This window comes from Balaenoptera physalus (assembly GCF_965194825.1).
Source record: "Balaenoptera physalus genome assembly, chromosome: 20".
Lineage (NCBI taxonomy): Eukaryota > Metazoa > Chordata > Mammalia > Artiodactyla > Balaenopteridae > Balaenoptera > Balaenoptera physalus.
Genome location: NC_138901.1, coordinates 52,362,244 through 52,388,656, shown reverse-complemented (window position 1 = coordinate 52,388,656; position 26,413 = coordinate 52,362,244). Strand labels below are relative to the sequence as shown.

Sequence of the window (26,413 nt, the reverse complement as noted above, 5' to 3'; positions counted from 1 at the left end):
CAGCTACACACTCCATACAGGATGTGTGTGCGCCATGACCCACCCGTAGGGATGTCTGAGGACAGTCACCCCGCCTCCCAAACAGCCCACTACGCTGAACTGCTCCGTGGAATCGCAGCGCAGGGCTCACACGCGTCCACACGAGCAGATTTCTCTTTGCAAACACCTGCATTTGCACTCACAACATACACCCCAATTCCACCCTGGGTTCAGACCCACCCAGGACTCGCGTCCTGATCCCTGCTGACTACGGGATTACCACCCAGCCCCGAATCCGCTGACCTTCTGTGAAGCCGGCGCCCGGGGCTCACTCCTCGACGTGGACGGAATGGCAACAGTCTGTCGCGGCGGCTCTCTCGGCCCGTGTGCCCGCGGCGGCGGCGTCCCCCTTCTCCATCCGGCGGCGAGCCCCCTCCTCCTCGGCGACGGGCTGCCCTGGCCGCCCGCCCCGCCGCGCGCACCGTCACCGCGGCGCGCACGCGCGCACCCCGGCCGCGGCTCGCCGGGCACAAAGCGGTTTCCCCTGCCCGCCGCCGTCGCCGCCACGCGCACACCTGGCAGTCGCGCCCCAGCCGCCGGAGCCGCGCTCGCCGCGGGAAAGCCCGCGCCTGGCCGAGGCGGGGCCCTCCTGCCGCCCTCCGCGACGCCGCCGCCTGGGTCCGCGCCCCGGTTCCGGCAGTGCCCACCCGACTCACCCCGCGCCGCAGCCGCGTAGCTGCCGGAAAGTGGGGGGGAGACGGAGGGGCGGGCACGAGCGGCAGGAGAGGGCGCGGGGGCGGAGGCGGGGCCGGTACGGCGAGTGCGGGGTGCGGCGCCCGCGGGATGCTCCCGTCGCCGCCGCCAGGGGACTGCCCGAGGCGGCTCCTCGGGAACAAAGGAGCGGGGAGGGGCAGGCGCGCCCAAGGGACCCAGGGGAGCGGAGGAGGGGACAGCCCACCGGCCCACAGAAGTTCCTGGACGATGGGGCCCGGGCCGGTGGGGAACGGAGGTGAGGAAAGATCTGCGGGTTCCTGGTGGATTGAGGAAGACACCGCGGTTCTCGCCAGCTCTGCGTGCGGTGGGGCTGGAGAGGGGGTTCAGTGCTATCTGGACTTGGAAGTGGGAGGTTTCAGGGACTGCCAGAGTCCTTGAAACTTCCCCCCCCCCCGCAACGCCTTCGACCTGGCAGCCGGGAGCTTTCATTCATTCGCTGCACAGCCATCCTCCCAGCTTTGGCCAAACCAAGGGTGCTCCTGAACTTGAAGGGGTTGAAGGCAGGAAGGGTGCCCTAGGGAGCCTTTGAGACGCTTGAGTCTTCCTCCCTAACCTCCACGGAGGGCGGCCTCTGAATATGGCTTGCACATCTCAGTGATGGGAAGCCCACTCCCTCAGGGGGCAGCCCACGCTGTACTCGGGCAGTTCTACATGTTAAAAAGCCCTTCATTTAATTGCATGGAAATCTGCATCCTTTCCATCTGCTGGCCATGGCCTCACTCTGCTCTGGCCACAACAGCTTCCTGCTTCTGGAACATAGGTAGGGCCTTGTAACTGCTGTTTCACTTCCCATCTCCTGTGCCCCTCCCCAGCCTTTATTCAACACCCCTCACCAGCAGCTTCTCCATATGTCTGCCCCCTGAGTCCTTCAGGATTCAGCTCAAACGTCACCTTCTCAGAGAGGCCATCCACATCTTCCAAACTCCCCACACACCCACTGGTCACTCTTTATCTGATGCTCTGTTTCAGTTTGTTCAGCACTCTGATCATCTCAAGATATTCTCTTGTCTATGCGTCTATAGTCTGTCTCTCCCACTAGAATGTGCGTCCCATGGAGGCAGGACCCTTGTCTTCCTTAAGACAAGGCATCATAACCCCAGGGCCTGACCTGGAGCAGGGTGGAAAGCAAAAAGGAAGGCAGGTGGCCAACCCACCCTCTGAGTCCCTTCAGCAGCCTAGCCCATCACCCCAAAATGTAACCTGCTCAGCCATTCAAGGGTAACATCGGCATGGTATTAGCAGAAGAATGTGCTCAATCTCTGTCCACAAAATAAATGAGGAAATGATAGAGCATTCCTCTTAGTCTGAGACAAAATAGCAGGACTTTCCTCCTCAGCTCTGGACTCTGCCCTGAGCTCCTGCAGCCCCAAGACACGAGCATTTTCTTAAAACATGGGGCCATACCCAAGCTTCTAGTCAACTGGAACCTCTCAGACAGCTGATCCCCTCAGCCTGCTGCCCAGGTGCAGACAAGATTGGAGGCCAAAATAGACTTCTCCTTTATTTCGGTTAAACTGTACCTTCTAGACTTGGACCTGGACTCCAAGCCTCCAGGGCACTTCGGGTCCAACTGTGCCATCTTGTCCGTTGGGATGGTGCCCAGGCTCCTGCCATCGGCAATGTCACCGGCATGCTGTCCACATCCTCCCTCACCAAGTCCCTCATGAACACACTGAGCAGACTCAGCAAGAGCAGCCCACTCGTCAACCTCCCTAGCTGTGCCCTCCCCCAGCCCACATTCCTCTGTGTCACCTGTAGGCTTTGATGGGAAGAAAAGAACAATTTCTTGCTGAAACTCAGAACCACTGTCTCCTGCTTTACCACCCCCAACCTACCTTCTAGTCTAGAAAACTAATCAGAAAAGCAAATAAGCTTCCCCCAGCAGGATGGGTTCCCAGGGAATTCACTCACTGCTGCTGGTCCTCCATCTCTTTCTTTTCTAAGTGCCCCCAAACCATCTCTTTAATAACAGACTCTGAAACCTGACCAGGAATGATGCTAAGCTCACTTATTTATGGTTCGTGGACTTATTTCCTCTCTGCAATGATAAAAATTACCTTCGCCATCTCCCACTTTGGGGCACATGCCTCATTCTCTGAGAGGCAGTGCGCATAGTGGTTGCAAGCACTGCCACTTACCCTGCGCCTCAGCTTTGTCATCTGATAAATGGGGAGTACAGTACCTAGACCATAGCATTGTTATGAAGATTAAATCAATTTATGCCTGCAAAGCATTTACAACATGACGCATAATAAACACACAGAAGTTAGTACAACTTTTGTGATATAAGAATAATAGTTAATTTTTTGAGTGCTGAGTCACGGAGCTATGGCAGCTTCCTCTTCAAGTCTCCTGGGAGGTAGCCTTCCCAGGTATGAAAGCTGAAGTTATTTTGAATGACTGCATCCTTCCTATCTTATAATTGCTTCCCTCTGCCATGGACTCAACTGGGCTCCTGTGACTCTGAAGAGCATTCTTGTTATTTGGCTCAAAAAAGGTTAGCCTCAAGCCACCTGCGTGAGCAGGAGGTCCACCCTCCTCTTCTTCCCTGGCTGTTATCTTGGGCGGGTATAGCTAGCTGGCCCACATCAGTCTTGGAGCTAGCTTCCCTTCCAGCCTTCCTACCGGTGAGCCTGCATTATGTTCATTTGTCCTTCACCTGGTGCCTGATTAATGAGCTCCTTCTCTGGGCTAGGACCTCGGGATACAGAAGAGGGCAAGAGGGAAAAGGCCCTGCCCTCATGGACCTCACATTCCAGGGGAGCCACAGGCAATGAACAAATAGGCAAATAAGATAATGTCAGGTAGTGGAGAGCTTTGACGAAAGAAAAGGAGGTGAGGAAGAAGCTGCTTTACGTCAGATGGTGCTTGGCTCACAATAGGGCTTTGCACGTTGCCTGAAACTAATTCCGACCATGTGCCCTTCATGTCTGTGCTTCACCAGCATGTTCCCAGGACAGCCTCCTTCTCTGTCCCTGCAAGCATTCACAACTGTACATTCAGGATCACATTGCCACACCCTTCCTGATACTCTTGCCTCAAGCTCTAGCGCCTTTTCCGTCTTTTCTCTGCATGATTTGAAATCTGCCCCCTAGAGTTTAGGGCATTTGTCTGACCTCCCATCTCCTGAATATCAAGAGTTCCCAGGTGGCCTGAGTCACCTTTCCCAGGGTTCCTGTCACATCACATCATCATCCAATTAATTCTTCCTCTTTGGGGAGAACTGGATCCAGAATACCTGTCCCCCTCACTGCTTCCTGTACCTTCTGAAATCGTCATTGAGACGAGAGAGCACATGCATTGCTCTTAGCTAAACATGACTCCTGGCAGATGTCTGGGTAGGTGAAGTCTCCCATCATCTCTGAACCTTATTCCTGGGGCCGGTTTGGGGAGATGCGGTAAGAGCATTGTCCCTGTTCTCTTGCTGGCCAGCACATGGTGTACCCCCAAATGACATCACTTCCATTCTTCTTTTCCACCCCTGGGAGGAAAGACCTGTTCTTTCTTGGCTTCAAGGGGCCTGCTAATTTAGAAACTGGTGCAAAGAAGTTTTGATGGGGAAAGTGGGAAGAAAGGTCCTGGGTCAGGTCTAGCAGAAGCCTTGGTAAGGGGTGTGGCAGCAGCAGGGCTCCCAGGGACATCTCCATCGAGACTGCCAACACGGCTCATGTCTGTCCACAGTGTGGAGGAAGAGTGGGCGGGAAGGAGCCTGGGAGCAGGAAGCTGGGTGCCCCTCACCTGGACTCAGGATCCCAGCTGGGTTCTCTGGCATGGCGGAGGAGAGTGACAAGAAAGGAAGGGCTGGCTCTACCCAGGTCAAAGCAGGGACTGCCCAGCAAACATGCCAGCCGCTGTCCCTCTTAAAGAGGAACCAGCGGGACTTCCCTAGCAGTCCAGTGGTTAAGACTCTGCGCTTCCACTGCAGGGGGCACAGGTTCTATCCCTGGTCCAGCAACTAAGATTCCCACATGCCGTGCGGTGTGGCCAAAAATATAAAATAAGAGGAACCAGCTGATGATCTCCAGGCATCATTTCACTTGAGATTCATGATCTTCCTGATAGAAGGCAAGGAAAATATGATCATACCCATTTTACGGAGGAGAAAGCAAAGGCAATGACTTGCCTCAAATCACTCAGCGCATTCTAGGCTGGACAGGCACCCCGGCTGACAGACTCTTTCAAGCACCCCGACTGACAGACTCTTTCAAAGACCCTGGAAGGCCTCTCTGCCACTGAGGGCCGTGGTTCCCCACTGGGAGTTTATGGACCAGTGTGGGGCTGGCTGCATAATTAGTACCAACTGGAGGGGCCTGGAGGAAGGATGAGAGTAAGGGCAGTGGGTCCCCTTACCTGGAGGGAGACTCAAGGTCAGCACGGCTGAGGATGCGATGCTGCTGGGGGCTGTAGAGCCATTGGAAGGCTGTCAGTGTCCTCTCCTCAATTCGGAACCGCCCTTCCTGCACATACCTGCAGGCAAGACAGGAGAGAGTGAGGAGGTGGGCAGGCAGGGCTCTGCAAGGATCCTTTGGGAGTTGGCCCTACTTGCTAGAAAATGATAGATGAGAGGTACCTGTCCCCAAATATACCCCCTGCTCGTCTGCCAGAAAGCCCTGTTTCCAAAGAGCCGCAGTTAAAATTCCCTGAAGAAGAGGCAGCTACAGGGAGCAGGTTTCAACTCAATAGATGGAAAAACTTTTTACAAGTTAGTTGTCTGGGACTTCCCTGGTGGCACAGTGGTTAAGAATCTGCCTGCCAAGCCAGGAGACACGGGTTCGATCCCTGATCCAGGAAGATCCCACATGCCAGGGAGCAACTAAGCCCGTGCGCCACAACTACTGAAGCCCATGCGCCTAGAGTCCGTGCTCCGCAACAAGAGAAGCCACCGCGATTAGAAGCCCGCGCACCACAACAAAGAGTAGCCCCCGCTCGCCGCAACTAGAGAAAGCCCACACACAGCAATGAAGACCCAATGCAGCCAAAAATAAATAAACAAAATAAATGAATTTATTTTTAAAAAGTTAGTTGTCTCAAGTTGAAAGGAGTCACTTGAAAGGAGTGAGATCCCTGTCACCAGAGGTATGTAAGCAGACGCTGGGCAGGGGATTCAAGCATCAGACAAGGGTCCATTCTCCAAGCCCTTTATAAGACTGAGACATTGGATTTCTTGAGTTCACAGCAGGAGAAAGTCTGCTCTGGAGTGGGGGTCATGAGTCAGATGTCAGGATTAGATCTTCCAGAACCTCAAGGGTCACTCACAGGGTCCCAGCCACCCTCTGGATCGACAATCAGCCCAGAGCAAGGATCGGGGAAGCTGGACTGGGCAAGGTGAACACGAAAGGATCTCACCCACCCTGGCCACCCATTCCTGGTAGAATCATAAATCTGTCCATTAATTCAGTATTTATTGAGTGCCCATGACAATGAGCAAAAGATACATAATCCCTGCCATCCTGGAGTTTACAGTTTTGTGCGGAGAGAAGCCATCAAATAATCACGTGAACAATACATCATTTTAAACAGGCCCTCTCATACATTGCCAGTGGGATTGTCAATTGGTATAAGCCCTCTGATGGATAGCCTGACAACATCTGTCTAAATTATACATGTAATTCCTCTGTGATCCAGCGATCCCCCTTCAGAGAATTTACCTACAGATTCTAGCATGTTGGACAAAGTAATCCGTGGCACTGTTTATAATGACAAAAGACAGGGAATGGCCCAAGCACCCATCAGCAGGGGGTCGGTTAAATAAATTACGGTGCATCCACACAGTAAAACAGTGTGCAGACATAAAAAGTGTTTTAGGGACTTCCCTGGTGGCGCAGTGGTTAAGAATCCGCCTGCCAAAGCAGGGGACAAGGGTTCGAGCCCTGGTCTGGGAAGATCCCACATGCCGGGGAGCAACTAAGCCCGTGCGCCACAACTACTGAGCCTGTGTGCCACTACTACTGAAGCCTGGACGCCTAGAGCCCATGCTCCGCAACAAGAGAAGCCACCGCAGTGAGAAGCCCGTGCACCGCAATGAAGAGTAGCCCCCGCTTGCTGCAACTGGAGAAAACCCGCGCGCAGCAACGAAGACCCAACGCAACCAAAAATAAATAAATTAAATAAAATAAATTTATGTAAAAAAACAAAAAAACAATGTATCCTGGAGATCTTTGCATGATAGCACACAGAGAATGCCCTCAACTAAAACACTTTTAAAAAAAAAATTTATTTAGTTATTTTTATTTTTGGCTGCGTTGGGTCTTCGTTGCTGCGCACGGGCTTTCTCCAGTTGCAGCAAGCGGGGGCTACTCTTCATTGCAGTGCGCGGGCTTCTCATTGCGGTGGCTTCTCTTGTTGCGGAGCGTGGGCTCTAGGCGCGCGGGCTTCAGTAGTTGTGGCACACGAGCTCAGTAGTTGTGGCTCACGGCTCTAGAGCGCAGGCTCAGTAGTTGTGGCGCACAGGCTTAGTTGCTCCCCAGCATGTGGGATCTTCCCAGACCAGGGCTCGAACCCATGTCCCCTGCATTGGCAGGCGGATTCTTAACCACTGTGCTACCAGGGAAGCCCCAGGATATGTTGTTAAGAGAATAAAAATCAAGTGCAGAAAGGGCAGTATGTGTACTTTATGTTTAAAAAGGGGGAAAGAAGAAAGTAGGAATTCCTATTTGCTTATCTTCATATGTAGAAATTCTGGAGACACAGAAGCTAATAAAAGTAGCTACCTGGGTGGGGGTAAGGGAGAGCTGGGGGAATGGCGGGGATAGGGGAGTGACTTTTTAACAGTGTGTCTTTTTATACAGGAGAGGTATTACCTATTATTCCAAATGTTTAATTGTGTGTGTGTGTGTGTCCCTGTGTATGAAATTACAAACTGCATAAAGTGCTATGGAAAGAAAAAATTGTGCAGGTGCTCTGATATTGCCCGATGGGGCACAGGCTATTTGCTGGGGGAGGAGATTTCCCAGAATGCACGTTGCTGGAGGGCAGAGGGCTTTCATTGCTCCTGTGGTCTCCCAAACCAAAGCATCTGGTCCCCGCCTGTCTCCCTTCACTCTCTTCGATATGATCTGATGGGCATTTCAGTAAGATCATCCTGGTGGAAAAGAGCAAGGTAGCCAGGTTAGATGTTCTTGCAGGGGTCCAAGTGGGACAGTGCTGGTTTGTACAGGGGATAGTGCTGGAGATGGAGAGAAATGGGAGGACTCAAGGGAGCAAAGGAGGTAGTGTCCACTGGTCCGGGGGATGGGTTGGACATGGGTGAAGGGGAGACAGGCAACAAAGTTGTTCCTGAGTTCCTGGTTTGTGCGGGCATCTGGCTGCAGTGCCATTCAAGCTGGACAAGGACAAGTTTGGGAAGGAAGATCATGACTTTATGACTTCAGTTTGGGACATGACCTTCCTCCATGACCTGCTTCCTGCCCCAAGATGACTCCTGTCCTATAAAACCTCGCTCAAAACTTGTCTCCTCCAGGAAGCCTGCCCTGATTAATCCCATCCTATTCTGATGATGAGTTTCTGTGCCTTTCCCCATCCTTGGGCTCCTCAATATGCGCTCCCCCTCCTTGCCATAGCCACCCCTCCTCTCCCCGACTCCCATCTCCCCAAGGCAGGTGGAGGGGACTGTCCTCCACTCTTTGCAGGCACCCTGACCTGGATTCTACTTCCCAGCTTCAGGTGAGTGATTTTTCCACTGTGAGTCCCTGAATCCTCATCTGTAAAATGGGAGTACTAATTAACACCCACTCTGAAGGGCTGTTAAGATGATTAAATGAGATAATGCCAGAGAAGCTTCTGTCACGTGGTCATCATTATCTCCTTTCCTCCCCACCATCCTCATCAGTCCTCACCAGTCACTGGCTTTACCTGCTTCACCAACGACAGACAAACCCACTCCCTGCACTCTCTCCTCCAAGCTTCATATCAAACCCCTCAGAACCGGTGGAACCCATTTTAGAGATGAGGAAGAAGAGGTTCAGGGGACGGAAGTGAACTTGTCCAAGGTCACACACGCAGGAAGCAACAGAGGCAGGCCTTCTTTGCACCTTCAGCCCCTGGCATCCAGTCCCCTCCGTGCACACACACATCCTTTCCTCCTCCATACCAGCCCTCACTTCCCAACACAGATCTTGTCAGCTCCTCCCCGGCCCAAAAAGGTTCGTGGTTTCCCACCACGTATCAACCGTCCTCCAAACGGCTCACCTGAGAGGTCTAATTCTTCCCCACTTTGCTCCCCGCCAGCCTTTCCCACCGTTACACGCCTCCCCCCACCCCCGCCCACATTCACGCATACAGACCCCTGCATTCCCCATCTGTTTGTCCTTCTCCAAAGATGCCCCACCTTTTCTTACCTCGGAGCCTTTGTTCAGGCTGTGCTCAGATCTCAGCCGCCCTCCCTCCATCTGCATCTTGCCCTACCCCACCCCAACTGCTCAAACCACACTGCCTCTAAAAATCTGTCCCCACGCCCCCAGCCAGCATCCAAAGTTGCTCCAAGGTTCCAGGGATGCTTTGCTTATCCTTGATCACAACGTCGCTCTCTGCCCGCGTGAGTTATTTATGTGCCTGTCTGTCTCCCTGCTAGAGTGCTAAGACTGTGTCTGATCATCTCTGAAATCCCTGCCACACCCTCACCCAGCACCCTGTTCGACTGAGCCAGTTTCCATAAAAATCACAACAGCCACAGTGATCAACTCACTACGTTCTTGGGCAGTTTCTTCCACAGAATGCTCTGACACAGATGATCTCCATTAATGAATCCAATTTGTTAACTTAGTGTATTTGCTGCACTGCACTTCATTAAATATAGGAAAAACAGAACACCATCCATCCCCAAATATCTTCCCTATTAATCTGTTTTGTACCTGAAATTCTATTGAACAGTACACAGAAGGAGATTAAATACTGCAAAGGGTCAACCTTGTAAGGCACGAGCAGCCATTAAAACTTTAGCAAGGGGCTTCCCTGGTGGCACAGTGGTTAAGAATCCGCCTGGCAATGCATGGGACACGGGTTCGAGCCCTGGTCCGGGAAGATCCCACATGCCGCGGAGCAACTAAGCCCCTGCACCACAACTGCTGAGCCTGTGCTCTAGAGCCCGTGAGCCACAACTACTGAAGCCCTTGTGACTAGAGCCCGTGCTCTGCAACAGGAGAAGCCACCGCAATGAGAAGTCCACGCACCGCAACGAAGAGTAGCCCCCGCTCGCCGCAACTAGAGAAAGCCCGCGCACAGCAACGAAGACCCAATGCAGCCAAAATTTTTAAAAATTAAAAAAAAAACTTTAGCAAGAACCAGCTTCTCAGATTATCCCTGGAAAAGTAGGCATCAAGACCTGGGCATAGTCCGGGACATTTTGAAAGGAATGAGAAGGGGGGGTGGGGTAGAAGCTGCTCTTAGTAAGAGTCCCCCAGTTGTGGAGGTGGGCAACACCTCCAGGAGGATGCAACCCATCACCAAAAGAGAGAAGGGTCAGGCACTTTACAGGTTACACTTATTTTTGGGGAAGGTCAGGCAGGCATTGAAACCTGAACCTTGAAAACATTTTGCTAAGTGAAAGAAGCCAGTCACAAAGGACCACATACTGTAGGATTCCATTTATATGAAATGATGTCCAGAATAGACAAAACCATAGAGAGAGAAAGGAGACTAGCGGTTGCTTAAGGCTGGGGGAGAGTGGGGTGGGAGGAAATGGAGGAGAGGGACTGCTGAAGGTTATGGGATTTCTTTGGGGGATGATGAAAATGTTCTAAAATTGACTATGGTGATAGTTGCACAACCCTGTGAATATATTCTCACTGAATTTTACACTTTGGGTAAGTTGTGTGGCACATGATTTCCAATAAAGCTGTTGTTAAAATAAACAAATATCTAATAGTGCATACTGATATAAATACATGATTGAATAACTAAATAAATGGGGAGGAAAGAGACAAATCTCGGGTGCAGAAGAATTCCAAACAATATATGTAAACACTCTGCCCTCAAAGAGGTGAACCATAACTCCACTCTACTTAGACATGGGCTTCACAGAGTAACTTCCTTCCAAAGAGTACACACTATAGAAAGGGGAAGGGGAGCAACTTTACAGTGGAGAAGACTGACAAATACTACCTCAGCCAGGTGATCAAAGTCAACATCAACATTGATAAGCTATGTTGGTAGTATGTATCCTTGATATGATGCATGAAAATGGCACTCTATCCTCGTGGTCTTTTTCCCCCAAAACTCATAACCCCAATCTAATAATGAGAAAAACATCAGACAAATCCCCATTGAGGCACATTCTACAAAATATGACCAGTACTCCTTAAAACTTTCAAAGTCATCAAAAACAAGGAAAGTCCAGGAAACTGTCACAGCCGAGAAGAGGAATTACGTTAATTACTAAATGCAATGTGGTATCTGGATGGGACCCTATAACAGAAAAAGGACATAAGAAATCTAAATAACCTATGGAACTTGGTCAAAATAATATATCAACATTGGTTCATTATTGTAACAAATGTACCATACTAATGTAAGAAGCTAATAATATGGGAAATTGGGTGTCAGGTATACGGGAACTCTTTGTACTATCTTCTCAATTTTTCTGTAAATCTAAAACTGTTCTAGGGACTTCCCTGGCAGTCCAGTGGTTAAGACTTCGCCTTCCAATGCAGGGGGTGCAGGTTCGATCCCTGGTCAGGGAGCTAAGATCCCATATGCCTCATGGCCAAAAACCAAAACATAAAAAAAAAAAAAAACCAGAAGCAACACTGTAACAAATTCAATAAAGACTTTTAAAATGGTCCACATAAAAAAAAAAAATCTTAAAAAAAATAAAACGGTTCTAAAATATAAAATTTACTAAGAAATAAAAAAGACATCTCCATGATAAAGAGTATAAAGAGTTTTTGCAGATTAATATGAAAATATATATATATATAAAATGAGCAAATCAACAGGGAAAACAGGACAAAGGAAGCAAATCAGGAGTTTACAAAAAGAGAAACACAAATGACCAACAAACATAAAAAAATCAACTTATATAAGAAATAAAAATTAAAACAACAATGAGAGACCATTTTTCACCAGTGACATGGGCCAAGATTTAAAAGTTTGTTAATTGTCAGTGTGAGCAAAATTGTGGCAACTTACACATCACTGGAGATAATATAAAATAGTACAATTTCTTTGGTGATCAAGTTGGCAGTATCTTTCACAATGTGCATGTGCTTTCACTCTGCAATTTCACTTTGGGGAATATATCCAACCATTATCTTTGCACATGTTTGCATGGGTATAAGTTCACTGCAGTGATGTTTATAATATAAAAATATTCCCTAAAAGGTCATCAGTAGAGGCTAGACAAAGAAATTATGGTTCAACTTAGAATGGAATACTTTACAGTCAGTAAAAAGAATGTTGCCAGAGCACTTTGCAATGTTTTTCAAGTACTCACACAGCCTTAGCCTCTAGCCTCTGTCAGTTCCTTCTCCCAGATCTGAAGCCCCACCATCAGAAACTGGGCAACAGGCCCTCAGAAATAATCAGAAGCTAAAAAGTCATACATATCTAATAACTTGAGCTAAAGAACCCAACCAAATTCTAATTTAGTTTTTGGTACTTTATGGAGAGTTTGGAGGAGAAGCCTCCAAAGCAAGAGCTGCTCTAAAAGAGTAAGTAGACATCAGACATATTTGTTGCCCAATGAGTATTCACCACCCTCTCTCCCACTCAAAATTTTGTTGTTTGGGTGGAGCTAACCCCAGCCCCCAGTTCCCAGGATGAGCGCATGACCCAGCCTGGCCAATACGAGCAGTCCATCCCCCTTGCCATGGTGATTGGCTGAAGGATGGCCATGTGACCCAAAACAGGCCAATGGGATGACATTCTGAAACTTCTACTAGAACCGCTGAGAAAGGGAAGCTGTCTTTCCAGGAGGGTTAGTCATCTGGAGGGTTGCCTGCAGCTCCTGAGAGCCACCGCACTTCCACAAGGGAATAAAAAGGGAACAGAGGAAAGAGAAAGGACAGAGAGAGTAGGGCATTATTTGGTGACATTATTTGAGCACTTGAATCCAGTTTTGCCTGAAACATGGAGGGTTCTTGGTGTTTCCAGTTACATAAACCAGTAAACTCCCTTTTTCTCTTAAGCCAATTTGAATTGAGAAAACTGACTCAATCTGAAATCCTGGAAGCAGGGGCCAAGGCTGATCATGTTGGGAGTGTGCCATGGAGTTCAGAAGGTGTCTTGCCTTCAAGAGTGCTCCCTGCCAGGGCTTCCCTGGCGGCGCAGTGGTTAAGAATCTGCCTGCCAATGCAGGGGACACGGGTTTGAACCCTGGTCTGGGAAGATCCCACATGCCACAGAGCAACTAAGCCTGTGCGCCACAACTACTGAGCCTGCGTGCCACGACTACTGAAGCCCACTCGCCTAGAGCCTGTGCTCCAGAACAAGAGAAGCCACTGCAATGAGAAGCCTGCGCACCACAAGGAAAAGTAGCCCCTGCCCACCGCAATTAAAGAAGGCCTACGCGCAGCAACGGAGGACCCAACGCAGTCAAAAATAAATAAATAAATAAATTTATTTTAAAAAAATAAAAGAGTGCTCCCTGCCAGGCTGTCTGATCACTCAAGTCACGTCTTCAGGACCTTCTCAGAGCAATGGGCTTTTTTACCCAGGAGTGAAAGGTGACCTAAAACCTATATTAGGGTTCTAGCGACTTCCCTGGTGGTCCAATGGGTAAGACTCCGCACTCCCAATGCAGGGGGGCCAGGTTCGATCCCTGGTCAGGAAACTAGATCCTGCATGCATGCCACAGCTAAGAAGTCCACCTGCCATGACTAAAAAAAAAAAGAAAGATCCCACATGCCATGAAGATCCCGCGTGCCGCAACTAAGACCCGGTGCAGCCAAAGTAAATAAATAAAATAAATAATAAGAAACAAATAAAATTTTTTTTAAAAACCTCATTAGGGTACTAATAGTGATTTATGCTTCATCAGGTTCAGCCCAAGATCCAACCCAGACAGGCATCAGGGCAGAGAGAGTCAGAGCAGGAATCCAAGCTCTGCCCCTTTAAAACTCTTCCTGTTTCCTCCTCCATGAAGTGAGGGAAGGAATCAAACTGCACAAAGTGATCTGGGAAGTTCCGGGGTCCTAGGGTGGTGCCTCCTTTCCAGGGAGAGGGCACTAAGTAACTGCCCACTCCCCACCAGATCTTCAAACAGATTAACTCTACTTTTATCTGATTTATGTACTGAGGTTTCATCTGAAGAGTAGCTCCACTGCTAAATAATAATTTTGATTATTTGGACTTTGATTCCTGGAACCCTTGAAAGGCGGGATGGGCTAAGCAGGCTGACCCATTGACCCCTCTCCTGCTCTGACATGTTGAGATTTTTTTGACAATGTGAACTTGAATGGGCAGCCAGGCCCTGTGTTCAGGAAATATGAAGCAAAACACAGGAGGAGTTAAGCCCCTGGGGAAGCCCTGAGTTCAAACCCTGACTCTGTCACTTGCTTGCTGGGTGACATTGATTAACCACTTTCCTTCTTGAGCCTCAGTTTCCTCATCTGAAAGAGGGGGGTGCTAATGCCTTCCCCTGAGTATCACTGTGAAGAGTAACTGAATCAATGCCTGATTATGGTAGAGCCAGTAGGAAGTGCTCTGGAAGTCAGGTTGCTATTATTAACGATATTATTGTTGTTCTTTGTATTCAGGCTACAGAATGTACCTGGTGAGAAGTGTTCCGGAATGCTACTTCAAAGATGCTCCTGGCCCTGGTTTGGGTGGGATGATTTGCGATGGGGAGGGGTCCCAGCCAGACATTCTTGGAGTCCTTCCAGGGCAGGAGTGGGCTGAGCAGGCTGCCCTGCATTCTAAGTTCCGCCAAGCAGAGGTCAGGCCCCTGGTTGAAACGGCCCTGAACATTTGGACAACGGGGACATGGGCCCAACCCAGCCCTGAACATTCGGACAACGAGGACATGCGCCCAACCCCTTTGCGATGCGTCTGAAACCCTCTTGGCCTGCAGTCTCGAGACCTGACACCAGCAGGCTCTGATTTCCCAGCCTGGGCAGGACTCGGTGAGGGTAGACGCAACCACCCACCTACACGGGGACCTCTTCCTTCCCTTCCTAGGCTCCCCTTCTCAAACACCCTATCCCCCAAGTGCCCACAACCACCGGTCCGCGTGTAGGTGAACTGAAGCACCTCCTTGAACAGGAGAGATGAGAATTGTAGGTCGTGCCCTCTTGGGCGGGGCCCAGTCCGTGGCCCGACCCCGAGCAGCAGAAGGAATGAGGGTAGGAGGGGGAGCCCCACTGCACAAAGAGAGCTAAGGCGCGGGGAGGAAAGTGAGGAAACCCCGCAACGCGTCTGTAAGGAGGACCGGGGTCCCTCCAAAGCCTGACGTCAGGAACACGGTCCAGGGTCCCGGCGACGCTCGCTCTGGAGAACCGCAAAGACCAAGCTCGGAGACGCCGGATGGGGATGACCAGGTAGCGCAGCGCCTCTCGTTAAACCCGGCCCCGCTGCCTCCGCTCGAGAAGAAACTTCGGGCCAGCGCCCCCGCTTCTTCCCGCGCCCGGCCCAGCCTCAGCACGCGGGGCGCGCGGGTTCGCGCCCGCACCAGGCCCCGTGCCCCCCGGTGCTCACTCACCAGCGCACCAGCTGCCAGCGCTTCTCCCCCGGCGCCCGGCGACCCGCCATGCCTCCCGGCCGGCGCCAACTCCCTCTCCGCCGCGGGCCGCACGGTGGAGGCGGCTCCGGCTGCCGCAGGCCAGTGCCGAGGGCGCGCTCCGCGGCGCGGGTCCGGCGGGCGGGGCGGGCGCGAGGCGACTCGGCCAGAGCCCAGGCGGTGCGGCCGGCAGCGCGCATCCCCCACCCCCAGGGCGGCCGCCGGCCCCGCCCCTGGAGCCGGCCGGGGCTGGGTCACCGCGCTCCTTGCCGCGGCGGCGAGACCGCAGGCTGTCCGCGTCGCTGCCTTCACCCACGCCCCGCCTGCCCAGCGGCGCAGCAGAGCGGGCTTTCTGTGGAGCACGGGGCGAGGAGTCAGGTTCTCCAAATCCGACTGTGACGGAAACCTGACTTGCTGAGTGACTCGAGAGTATTCACTTAATTCCGCTGTGCCTTACTTCCTTATGACACCTGTTCCATCTACCCAGACAGTTATGCATAAAAATAATTAAACTACTATAAATGCTTTACAGATGCGTCTTACAGATTATTGATCTATTTTAAGGTAACAGTAATTAAAACAGTATGGCTTTGGTCCAGCACGCTGCCTGACCCTAGGATCAGCTCCACCCAGGCCTTCAAACTACTTTCACCCCAGAACGTTAGTGTGAGTTGAGCAGAGACCAACATGGCCCACAGCGTCCTGGGAGCCTGGTTTGAAGGAGCTGAGTTTTAGAAACGTTTATAAACACAGAGATTGTCTGTACATTGAACAGTGCAATTCACCTGCCTCTCATATCAGGACAATACACATGCTTTGCAGGAGGGAAACTTCTGCAGAGAGGAGAAAATCTGGCTCCCGGTGTAGAGCCCCTGGGAGCTTATCTTCCCCTTAGGGATGGTGGACCCATGCTCAGGAGCACTGGAAAAGTTTCCAGCTACTGACATGTGTCGCTATATCCATAGGCACCTTCCCCAGGGTGCAACAAAAATCAAGATTACATAAATCCTGAGAATCCTCATCTGAGCTTTCCACTAGGTCTCAGCTAAAGAACTGACAGGAAGCAACAGGGAATGAAGAACTTAACCAGTACAGAGGCATCATGTAAAAGAAAACAGAGAAAGAGATACAGACAAGATAGGTTGGCAGCTCGCCTTTGACCTTTAAATATAGTGTCTAGCATGAGGCTAGCAATTGCCTCTGAGTATCCTTTCTTTAAGCTTCCCCAACATAATTAACAAGGAAACCAAGGAAACAGAATAGAAGGTCTGAAAACATCCCCACATGTGTGTATGTGTAATATATGTATTTCAAATTAGTGATGGATATGGTGATGCGACAATTAGCCATTTACAGGGGGAAAAAAAAAGCAAGGCCTCTATTTCACATCACAAGATGTATTTCAGATGAACTATAAATGTAAGTGTATAAATATATGTATAAAGGAGTAAAAAAAATACATAGGTAAGTATTGTGATATTAAAATGGGGATGGATTGTTTTAAGCTTGGCATCAATGGCAGAAGCCATACAGGAAGAGATTAATGGATTTGACTAAAATAAAAATATTTAAACTTAGCACATCACAAAAGCACAATAAGCAAAATTAAAAGGCAAATGTCAAACTGGTTTAAAAAATATATGCCTGTATTTGAACGTCCATATTCATAGCAGTGGTATTCACAATAGCAAAGGAGTAGAAGCAACCCAAGTATCCATGGATGGATTAATGGATAAGCAAAATGTGGTCTACACATATGATGGAATATTATTCAGCCTTAAAAAGGAAGGAAAAAAAAAAAAGGAAGGAAATTCTGACACGTGCTACAACATGGATGAACCTTGAAGATATTATGCTAAGTGAAATAAGCAAGTCACAAAAGAACAATACTGTATGATTTCACTTATATGAGGTTCCTAGAGTAGTTATATTTATAGAGACAGAAAGTAGAATCATGGTTGCCAAGGTTCTGCGGGTGGGGAGGGAAGAGTAGGCAGTTACTGTTTAATGGACACAGCATTTCAGCTTTGCAAGATGAAAAGAATTCTAGAAATGGATAGTGGTGATGGCTGCACAGCAATGTGAATGTATTTAATGCCATTAAATGGTACACTTAAAAATAGTTACAATAGCAAATTCTATGTTATGCACATTTTTCTACAATAAAAAATTTAAATGTTGAAAGTTTTTAGTATAAAGAAATAAGAAATGATAAATGCTCCAATAGAGAAATGGGCAAAGAACGTGAACAAACAATTCACAGAAGAAATATAAATAGATAATAGAACACTTTTTAAAAATATATTTATTTATTTGTTTTTGGCTGTGTTGGGTCTTTGTTGCTGCACGCAGGCTTTCTCTACTTGCGGTGAGCGGGGGCTACTCTTCATTGCGGTGCGTGGGCTTCTCATGCCGTGGCTTCTCTTGTTGCCAAGAGATATTTGTAGAAAAATCTGGAAGAACTATAGGAACATATGTAAAAAGTGATTTATCTCTGGGTAGGTGAAGTTATAGTGATTTTTATTTTATAGTTTTTCTTATCCATATATTCTAATTTTTCTAAATAAACATTATGTGCAATAAGAAAAAAGACAATAAAAGTCACCTTTCAAATGATTAAGCTACCAAGATATTCACCACATGGCTGTTTTTAACATTAAAAAATAGAAACAATCTAATTATCAAACTATGAAAATGGATAGAGTACATTGTAGTTTATCAATACAGTGCAACAACACTCTGCAGCAGGAGAAAAATGTTCATGCTATATTGCCAAGCCAAAAAGCAGACTACAAAATAAGATGTTTAAATTATACATAATTAAGATTTTATATAATAAAATTTTTTAATGCCGAATGTTAGGATTTGTTATGACCGGAAGGTATAAGTGGGCAATTTTGTTTTTATATCTTTACTTATCAAAAATTCCTAAGCTTTCTACAATGAATAATGTGGGGGAAAAAAATTTAATTTTGATACATAGGCATCGATTGGTGAATGAAAACATTTAATGATTTTTACAAGATTTCCAACATACAAGTGGAAAAAAAAAAACACAAAACAGAACAGGGTGTGGTGCTATATGATGTCAGTACCTTAAAAATGAAAAAAAAAGTGTGTGTGTGTACGTATACACAGAATTTGTTAATGGTGGAAAACTTTGGGCAGAGAAGTTGAAGTTGGAGGATGAGGAAGTTTTTACTTTTACAAGTATAAGCATGTCTTTTTTTTTTTAGGTATTTTTAAGAATTGTCTGCGTAGTCTGTATATAATTCTGTACTATCTCGGTGGTGAGATTACAAGCTCTTTATCTTCTTTAAAAATGTTTTAAATTATTCAAAAATGATAATGTATTTCAAACAAATAAAAGACAACAGCCAGCCACAAATAGCCAATTATCTTCAAGAGGCTGCAAGCACTGTGAAGACTCCACAGAAACATGGGGGAAAAAAGTTGTGATATAATATGGGTAAAAAAATCAGATATGCCAGGGAGTTCCCTGGTAGCCCAGTGGTTAGGACTCTGGGCTTTCACTGCTGTGGCCTGGGTTCAATCCCTGGTCAGAGAACTGAGATCCCACAAATTGCGTGGCATGGCCAAAAAAAAAAAAAAAGCAGATAGGCCATGAAGATGACCATGTAAATCATCATTCATACGAACAAACTAGAAGATAATACACAAAAATAATACTAGTTGCACTAGGGCAGTAGGATTACAGGTGGATTTTTGTTACTGCATTTCCCAACCTTTCTGAAGTATAATTCTAATGCTTCTGTAATAAAACACAACATTTAAAAGAATTGGCTAAAGGAGGTGGCACGTTTAAGGCAAAATTACGTGTGGCAAAGCTAATACAAAGTTAGGGAAAAATTAAGGAAAAAAATGGTCACAGTTACACCAGATCATGAAAGAATTGGGGAGCTAGCTGCCCAAGATCATGGAAAGTGGTCTGAAATGGAAGAACTTCAGGCACAGGCAGTGGAACCCCTCAGGATCCCTTCAATGAAGTCTGTCGGGTGAGCGTCTGAGCTCTCTGCCCTAGAAGGAGGATGTGGGCAGGGCTGAGGCAGAGGGAATGTGTCTGAGGCTGAATTGTGGCCTAGTACACACACACACACACACACACACACACACACACACACACACAGCTCATTCCTGTTGCCATGCTAGTGGTTGAGGAATGATCTCAAACTCCAAAAGTCAGAGCTGAGATTTTAGGGACCATTTTATCCAAATCAGCCATTTCACCCCTGAGCAGAGTGCAGCCTAGCCCTAGTTTGATCTTTCATTCTTAAGGTAAGCTGACTAAAAGGCTTATCCACAGTAACTTCTGGTTGGGTCTCCAGTCCCAGAGCTCCCAATCCCTCTATCCACAGCATCCCAAGGGACCCAGATTGGGTGGTCTTTTGGGGTCAGGACAGATGGCCAGAGTCTTTGAAGAAAAGAGGGTATCCCTGTAACACTGTCACCTGCCCCCCTGTTTAGAGCATCTTGGTGTCCACCATTGCTGGAGCATTCAGTGGGCAGCAGCCTGGCAGAGAACAGCAAATGGGGCCCAAGTTGAGGAAGGTTGTGCCAGATATCTCCTTCCTCCAGAACCTTTCCACACCTTTCTCTACTCTGCTTGTGTCCCAGGAAGTCAACCTATGCAAGCAGTGTCAATGGACTCCCTTAACTTCTGGCTTCTGATTGGGACTGGCTGGAGGAGGCGCCAGCAGGAGATGGGGAGGCAAAAGGAGAGTGAGGTTGGGATATTTATTCCTCAGTTCCCTCCCAGGTCCCTGTGGGTCAGATGCTTCATTTTAAGGAAAGCCACAGCTCCTGCCAGGTAGCCCTCTCCCCATACCCATCCTCTCTGAACTCTCATAACTGCCTTCTCTTGTCCCTCCAGGCCTAGGGATGGTAACATCTCTGCCTATCCTTTGTTCTTAAACTCTGCCCCACAACCTTGTAGACAGTCCCTTAACTCTCTTCAAATGATTGATTTTAATTGTTCCCTGCCAGGACACCGACCAATGCAGAGCTGTTATCACTGTGGGTGCCTTCTGCCACCGCTGGAGTCACCTCCTCTCTGAGGGGCCTGATGGAGCCCACCTCTGGCTTTTTTTTTTTTTTAAGCCCACTAATTTTATTTTATTTATTTATTTATTTATTTGGTTGCGCCAGGTCTTAGTTGCAGCACGCGGGCTCCTTAGTTGTGGCATGCAAACTCTTAGTTGCGGCATGCATGTGGGATCTAGTTCCCTGACCAGGGATCGAACCCCAGCCCGCTGCATTGGGAGCAGAGAGTCTTTACCACTGCGCCACTAGGGAAGTCCCCCACCCCTGGCCTTGATCGGGCTGGAGTTTGAATCCTGGCTCTGCTGCTTACAAGCTGGGTGGTATCAAACTTAACCTCTCTTGAGCCTCATTTTCTCCACCTACAAATGGGAATAAACCTTTCCAGTAGGATTTCTCTGAAGTTTCAATGAGATTATGTGGGTAAAGTGCTCAGCTCAAAATAATGTTACTTTTGAGGCCTGATGTACACTTTTTATACAATTTAGTTTTCTTTGACTTGGTTACAAGTTTAATTTTGAAAATAGAAATATGATTTTTTTTAAGTATTTAGTAGATGGCTTGGCATATAGAACATGCTTAATAAGTGTTATTATCAACATCATCATCCGCAATATCATAATCTCCATGTCATAATATGTCTCTGGGTCTCCCCATAATGTCAGGTATAGGACCATGCACTCAGCTTTGCTCAATATGACTGTACTCTGTGTGTTGACTGATTGTTAACCTCCTCCAAGGAAGCACCTCAAAGTCTCCTTGCCCAAAAGCTTAAGCCCTAGCTCTGCTGGTTCATCATTTTCAGTTATTCCTTGGATGCTTTTGTGCACATCTTTTGTTGTCTCACATGTGGATTTTTTCCTGCAGGTGTCCCACGGACAGCCCTAGAGGCCCAGCTGGGAGCTTGGCCCAGTGCAGGACTCTGTCAGAAGCACTTCTTGTGGCAAGGCTGGAGCCCCCCATGACCAGGCAGGGCCACCCATCAGACAGGCATCTGGAGCTGTTTGCTTCAGCTGGTGAAAAGCCAGAGTCCCAGGATCCATCTTTTTTTTTTTTTTTTTTTTGGCTGTGTTGGGTCTTAGTTGCGGCATATGGGATTTTTCATTGTGGTGCACGGGCTCAGTAGTTGTGGTGCGCAGGCTTAGTTGCCCCGCGACATGTGGGGTCTTAGTTCCCCGAACAGGGGTCGAACCTGCGTCCCCTGCACTGGAAGGCGGATTCTTTTTTTTTTTTTTTTTTTAATTTTTGGCTGTATTGGGTCTTCGTTGTTGCTGTGCGCGGGCTTTCTCTAGTTACGGCGACCGGGGGCTACTCTTCGTTGCGGTGTGCGGGCTTCTCATTGTGGTGGCTTCTCTTGTTGTGGAGCACGGGCTCTAGGCATGCGGGCTTCGGTAGTTGTGGCACACAGGCTTAGTAGCTGTGGCTCGCGGGCTCTAGAGCACAGGCTCAGTAGTTGTGGCGCACAGGCTTAGTTGCTCCGCAGCATGTGGGATCTTCCCGGACCGGGGCTTGAACCCGTGTTCCCTGCATTGGCAGGCGGATTCTTAACCACTGTGCCACCAGAGAAGTCCCTCAAGGATCCATCTTGATACTGATCAAGTAGAAAAACACTTGGGTCCTGGTTATAACAATTCCATCTGCATGCACTTTACAAAACCCTTTCACTCTCACCTCATGACAACCCCACAATGATCCTGTTGGCAGAGTAAATGTTGCTTTCCCTTTTTTACTATTTTAAGGAGGAACTGGAGCTCAGAGAGGTTAAGACTTCCCCAGAATTACCTAACTAGTAAGTAATAGAGCTCAGACCAGAGACCAGGTTTTCAGGTCCTTCATACCACATGTCTTCTGGGGATACAAAACATACCTTTCATCCTTCTTACCAATATCTCATGAAATTGAGGGGTTGGTTCACCAGAACTGGTAAATCAATGGTTTATCAGACCCATAGCCCTGCTGGAGACACACACACAATACATGGCCCAGGAATGCTGCCCCAGGAGGGACAGCAAGGGACGGAGCAGCAGCACTGGGCTGGCCTTTCTGCTCCTCTCCCAGGGGTTTCCTCAGGGGAGATGGAGTGAAGAGGAGCTACCTTCAGCACAGCTAGAAGCTAGAGTTACCACAGGGCGGGATTTGAGATGCCTTTAAACCCCACTGCCTGTCAAGCCAACTAAGAGAGTAATTTCAATTTTTTGAGAATCTGCCAAGAGCAGCTAAAGCTTTTATCCATTGACGCTCAAGTCCAGTTAAGATTTGAAAGTTGACTAGGAAGGACAAGGGAGCAAAGGGATCCATAGAGAAAAGGCAGGATGACCTTTGATGAGTCGTTGGAACCTTCCCCAAGGCCCTCATGCAAAGGTCTCCCAGTTCTGGAGACAAAGGTAGAAGATTTCTCTGGATATTTGGCCTAGGAGGGTAGGGAAGGAAGTATTCGGCTGGCAACAGAGTGGGAAAAGCCAGACCAGCTCTTTAGTCTGAAGTCCCTCAGCCCCTTCCTCCAGTCCCTGAAGGCAGGGATGGAAATGACTCACCCAGAGGGAACTCTGAACCAGCTGCCACTCACTCAGTGCCACCTGGTCCCTTGCCATCATCAGCAAGAATGCCTACTGAGCACTCAGCACTGTTGTATGTACTTTACATGTATTATTTCACTTAAACCTCACAACAACCCAAAGACCTTATGAGCCGTGTAGACCATCATTACCCCATTTTACAGATGAGGAGACTGGGGTCCGAGAAGGAGGAAGGTATTGGTAGACCCAGAATTAGAAGCCAAGCAGTCCGGTCCAGAAGCCTCCCCTGTACAGTGAAAACGGATCAACCCCAATGTTCTGGACTTTAGTTAGGGTTTTTAAAGGATCTTCTCTTGGCTTTTGGGCCCCTCAAATAGAGGGAAAGGGGATGTCTTATTAACTGCCGCCCAGAGAGGTGATGTGACTCACCCAAGGTCACACAGCTAGTGACAGATCTGCGGCACAGGGTAGATTTTCTGACCCCTGGGCAGCTCACCCCCCCCAACCCCAACCCTTCCCTGGGCCAGTGGGGGGCACTGTCTCTGGTTTCTACGCCAGGGGGTGGGCAGAGGGGAGGAGCGGATCGCGGCCTGCGGGCCTGGGCGCTGTCCGCGGTGCTGATACGCCCGCCGCGCCCTTGCTCTGCAAGTGGCCACCGGCTTCCCCGGGTTTCCCTTCCAGCTTCCAGGCAAAGCCGGCTCCGCGAGTTCGGCAGCCCGCCGGGGTCCTTAGGCCTGGCTCCCGGGGCTTCCGGGACTCCCGGGATTCCCCCTCCCCCGACCGCGCTCAGCCAGCCTCCCCTCCCCCCGCCCCGCCCACGGCCCCTCCTCGCCAGTCCCAGGTCCCTCCCCTCCCCCCTTATCTCTCCCGCCCCCCCCTTCCCCCCTACTGCTCGTTCGCCAGTTCCGGTCACGTTGCTGGGTGTTTACGCCTGGAGCCCGCCCCGGACCCCCCTCGGCGCCCGGGAGCCCCCCGGAGCCCCGGCCCGACCGCCCCGCAGCCTCGCAGTAGCTGATGGCGCCACAGCCCGGGCGGGCGCTGCGGAACCCCGGGCGCAGCTAGCGCGGGGAAGAGCAGCGCCTCCCCCCACGCAGCCCGGCCCGGACTCAGGGCTCCGCTGGCCCGTCGCTCCCTCAGGTCCCGAAGGTGAGGAGGCCGGTGGGCGTGGGGGTGGGCGCCCGGGTAGCCCCGGGTGGGGAACCGCACGACCCGGGCTCCAGCTCCCCCGGGAGGGCTGGCGCGGGGCTGCGCACCGCAGCGCGGGAGACGGACAGGACCCGCGGGCTGCTGGCAGAAGTTGTCCTCCGCCGCCCAGACTCGGGCCCTTCCTGGCCCTGGCGAAGAGTCCAGAGCGGCCCGAGGTCGAGCCACCGCCACCTCCTGCCATCTCCCACCACGCGTATCTTTCCTTCTGCCTGCCTTCCCCTGTCCTCCCTAGGTACCTCTCTTCGCCGTCCTCCTTCGTCTCCACATCCCCCCCTGCCTTCTCTGGGAGTCATATTCGAGGCATAATCAGGGCAGAACATTAAGACTGAAGGGGGCGGGGGCTCCAGTTTCCCCATACATCCCACTCCCCGTGTCCCTGGATCTTCAGCTCCACTGAGGTTGGGGGTCCTGGGATCTTCAGTAGAGAGGGGAGCCATAGCCTAGAGGTATTGGGGGATGAGGGGCCCCAGAGTGGAGAAGACCACAAGACCACCAGAGAACTGTGGCTCCACAACTGGCCAAGTGACCCCACCTGGCAGAAAGTCCCAGACATTTGTCAAGGACTGACTTTTTGTTCCCAACGCAAGTCCCCAGGAGAGCCAAGGACTTGGGGAGGTTGGAGGGGGGGAGTAATTATTTTTTAATACGTGCACTGACTTGGCCTGGTGAGGCCCTGCCCTCAGGAAGCTTATGGCTTAGAGCCAGGTTTGCACACACGCACACACGGGGGGCGTGCACACACACACACAGCATAATATGATACAAGGCAGAATGCCTGGGGAACACAAAGGCAGGAGAGAGTCTTCCCAGCATGGTGGGCCAGGGAAGGCTTCATGGGAAAGGTAGCATCTGAGTAGGGCCTTGAAGGATGGGTCAGGTTTCAGAAGACAGAGATAGGGTGGGGGATAGTGAGGGGATGTCCACGGTTAGCAGCAAGTGGTAGAATCTGAAAGAGGAGTTCAGACTGCAAATGTGCACTGTGTTTAGATTGTGAAGGGCCTTGAATGCCACAGTGAGCACCCAGTGGAGAGATCCTAGTTGCCAGGCACTGTAGTCGTATATGTTGGGCAAACTGCTTAACCTCTCTGAGCCTCTGCTTCCTCATCTATGGAGTGGATATACTAATAGGACCTTCAATGCAGGGTTGTTGTAAAGATAAATGAGTTAGGAAGTTCCCTGGTGGTTCAGTGGTTAGGACTGGGTGCTGTCACTGCAGAGGGCCCGGATTCAATCCCTGGTCAGGGAATTAAGATCCCGCAAACCGCGCAGCCAAAAAAAATAATAATAAGTAAATAAATAAATGAGTTAATATACATAAAATGCTAAGAGCAGTGCCAGCCATTTATTGTTATTTTATAGGTATTATTACCTGTGCACTGATGTTTCTCTTTCTTTGTTTTTTTTAACTTGGCTGCACAGCTTTCGGGATCTCAGTTCCCCGACCAGGGATCGAACCTGGGCCCCCTGCAGTGCAAGTGCAGAGTCGTAACCACTGGACTGCCAGGGAATTCCACTGATGATTATTATAAATATTATTACCTGTGCATCCATGTCTGAGAAAGACTTCTTGAGTTCCTGCTCTCCCTCCTACCCCAGGCCTCAGAGTCAGGTAGTGAAGAGGAATAATGACTAAAAAAAGTAAAGAATATATTAATTCATTTATTTATCCATTTATTTCCAAGCCTGTCTTATCTAATATACCTGCCCTGGCTATAAGAATGATAAACATAAGTTTAACTTTCTCCTTGAAACAAGAATTCATACTTAAAGAATTTTAACAAAATGTGGGTATTTGAGTGTTCAGAACAGCGCAAGGATATTTGTTGACTCAATAAATATTTTCAATCCCAAAGAGAAAAGAAACACCAAGAATGAAATTGAAACTGGGACAAGAGAAGCAGTCAGGGGCTGCGGGGTGGCAGACAGTGCAAACTCCATGTAAGCAGAAAGCAAGAGGCTTCAGTGGTGTTTCATCTCCCAGCCACGGTGTCTGCCTGAGGGAGAGATGGGGGCAGCGGAGACCAAGAGACATTGAGCAGACTAAGGAAGGGAGGATGGTTAGCCACTCAAGGAAAATTCGGACGACGTAAGTGGTTTTCAAACTTTTGGTTAGCGGAAGCCCTTTCTCCAATGAATTTGTATGCACAAGCCCACCATATAAAAGAGGAATAAACACAGCAAAGCTTCCAGTCCTGTCTTTTGCCCTCAAACCTTTTGGCCACATCTGAGA

General features: G+C 49.3%; 1 protein-coding gene across 6 annotated transcripts in view; it reads right to left on the bottom strand.

Annotated features, from left to right (window-relative positions):
• The window catches only part of RAP1GAP2 (RAP1 GTPase activating protein 2), a 216,363-nt gene extending 200,865 nt beyond the window's left edge, over positions 1-15,498 (bottom strand). For 2 of the 6 annotated variants that reach the window (XM_082443470.1, XM_082443476.1), the window contains exons 1-2: positions 15,386-15,498; positions 5,104-5,220 (exon numbers count right to left, since the gene is read on the bottom strand). In XM_082443470.1, coding sequence (XP_082299596.1) covers positions 5,104-5,220; positions 15,386-15,435 — 167 coding nt within the window. In that variant the 5' untranslated portion in view covers positions 15,436-15,498. Of the gene's footprint in view, positions 1-282; positions 436-5,103; positions 5,221-15,385 lie in introns of those variants that run through there. The other 4 variants (XM_082443475.1, XM_082443477.1, XM_082443480.1 and 1 more) reach the window with 3 other exon arrangements.
• Positions 15,499-26,413: the final 10,915 nt, after the last annotated feature.